This window comes from Drosophila hydei, unplaced genomic scaffold (genome assembly GCF_003285905.1).
Source record: "Drosophila hydei strain 15085-1641.00,03,60 unplaced genomic scaffold, DhydRS2 tig00000149-arrow-pilon, whole genome shotgun sequence".
Lineage (NCBI taxonomy): Eukaryota > Metazoa > Arthropoda > Insecta > Diptera > Drosophilidae > Drosophila > Drosophila hydei.
Genome location: NW_022045678.1, coordinates 900,033 through 902,322, shown reverse-complemented (window position 1 = coordinate 902,322; position 2,290 = coordinate 900,033). Strand labels below are relative to the sequence as shown.

The 2,290-nt window shown below is 37.9% G+C and overlaps 1 protein-coding gene across 1 annotated transcript; it reads right to left on the bottom strand.

Annotated features, from left to right (window-relative positions):
* Positions 1-299: 299 nt before the first annotated feature.
* On the bottom strand, positions 300-1,966 carry LOC111602303 (UDP-glucuronosyltransferase 2A1-like). Its single transcript, XM_023319304.2, has 2 exons — positions 1,281-1,966; positions 300-1,218 (listed from the first exon to the last, which is right to left on the bottom strand). The coding sequence occupies exons 1-2, from the start codon at positions 1,964-1,966 to the stop codon at positions 306-308; spliced, it is 1,599 nt and encodes a 532-aa protein (XP_023175072.2). The 3' UTR covers positions 300-305.
* Positions 1,967-2,290: the final 324 nt, after the last annotated feature.

Below are 2,290 nucleotides of genomic sequence, written 5' to 3'. Positions count from 1 at the left end.
ATTGGATGTTCTGAAGTAATTGGTATACTGAAATCTGCATTAAAAATGCACTATGATGGAGATTGCCATTTGAGTCATGGCATAAAAAGTGTCCCAGAATATTGTTTTTGTGTAAGATGTCCTGAAATTTTCATTTTCGATAGTCAAATTGTCATAATTAATATTTATTTAAATATGAATTTACATATGACAAAATAAATTTTAACTTAAACAAATTTATTTATTGAATCGTAATAAGCCAAGTTTTCACGTCAAGCTCTTCTGATTTTTATAAAATATTAAATGCAAATGTAATTACGATAAATTTATATAGTCTTCACTTTCTTTGGATTCTTCACATACGTTGAACTATTCGACTTTCCAGTATATCTAATGATGTGTTTAACTATAAGCAAACACACGACTATGAGACAAATTAGCAATGCATAAATATCCAAATTATTGGCGGCTATAAAACTCATGTGGACGAGCGGACTCTGCAAATGAGCTGCTCCATGATGTCTCAGAACATACTCAATCCAATAGAGCACGCTTTGACGAGCTGTCAGTGGACGATCTCGGAAGAGTTGGGAAAATGCTTTCACTTTTTCTGTATATTGGGGATTCTCGAGCACTTCTTTGATGTTATCATGAAAAGGTTTCTCTTCCAGGGTTAGCAAGCTCATACTGAGTCCAAATCCATCCTTGACCATCTTGTCAGCATTGGCGGGCTGATCTCCAAACACCGGCAACGAGAGCATGGGTTTTCCATGAAACTGAGACTCTGTGATGCCCCCTCGTCCAGCATGATTAATGAAGAGTTTAATTTTGGGATGGGCGAGGATATCATCTTGAGGCAGCCACTTGGAGTAAAGAATATTATCTGATTTGCCTGGAATTTTATCTAGATTTTCCCACTTCCAGATGACTTTCTGTTTCAGCTTCGACAATACATTGAACATCTTTTGCACTGTGTCTGGCTTTAAATAGGCGCCCTTCAAGTGGGAACCCAGACTAAGTAGGATAGCTCCATCTGTAGCATTTTGTAGAAAGTCCAAAATTGGCTTTGGCAGTGGATCGGGTGTTTCCTTAATTTGAATTCCTCCAACTTCTATTACTCCTGGGAAGTTGGGTCGGATGGGACCTTCACTCAGACCATGAGAATTGAAGAGCACGAGAGATACATTTTTGTTGAGATCTTCATATTTTGGCATACTCAAATCATTTCCATAGACCTCTCTGCAAAAATGGTCAATAATTAAATATTTTCTTCTTTATGACTCAAGGTGAGTTTCACTTACTCGTAATATTTTTTATTATCTTTGTCAATAAGATACGTAATTATCTCGACCATATTGATTGTTATGTAATTGATCAATCGTTGTCCGAAACTCATTGCTCGACCTTTTTCAACGGAAAGAAACATAGCTGGAACATAGGCTTGTGAGTGGGTATTGCCAAGCATTGGGTTGAATACTCCCGATGGGAACATTGAAGTCGCCAGTACCACTGGCACCCTCAGCTTCTGAGCTATGCCTATTTGAAAGCTATTAAAGCAGTAACCGATCATAACGAGATCGAACTTGTTATGCTTGTTCTTGTACAGATCTTTAACTCGAGGATTTTTCATGATATCACAGTTTATTTGATTCACTACGAAAATTTCTTTCCGCATGTGAAACATTGATGTAATTATGTTAGAATTGTCTCTCTCAGTCATGTTGGCTATGCTTTCCTCATGGGCTTTGCGCTGCTCCTCAGTAAGTGGTATGTATATAAGATTTAGATTCTTGTGAGTGACATGCGGCTTCAGAGATGTGATCACTGTGACGTTGTGTCCATGCTCAGCCAATACCTTGGCCATTGATATTTCAACAATCAAATGCGAAGGAGCAGGAAAACTGAATACTGCCAAAATGTTTGCCCCACGCGAGCCATTAATTAGGAGAACCGCGAGAAACGAGAGGCAAAAAATCTTTGAATCCATGTCGACTGTTCGATGATACACCGAGCACTGATCTTGGCAGACTAAGAACTAGATGTTAAATATTATTGAGTGCAGAGTGCAAATAAGATGAATATTGAATTTGCCTAAACTTAAGGCACTGCTGATAATGCGAACCATTGTTTGCCCACAAACAAAAGCAAACTGTTCGTATCGCACATAGATTGTAGTGCATGATAAGCTGAGACCTAAATTTAGTTTTGAAATGCATATCAGCTTACAGCAATGTAGACTTGCTATTCTACAGATTTAGAAGACTGCCATAGCTGTTTACCAGGCAATAAGTATTTAGACATCGATATCTAT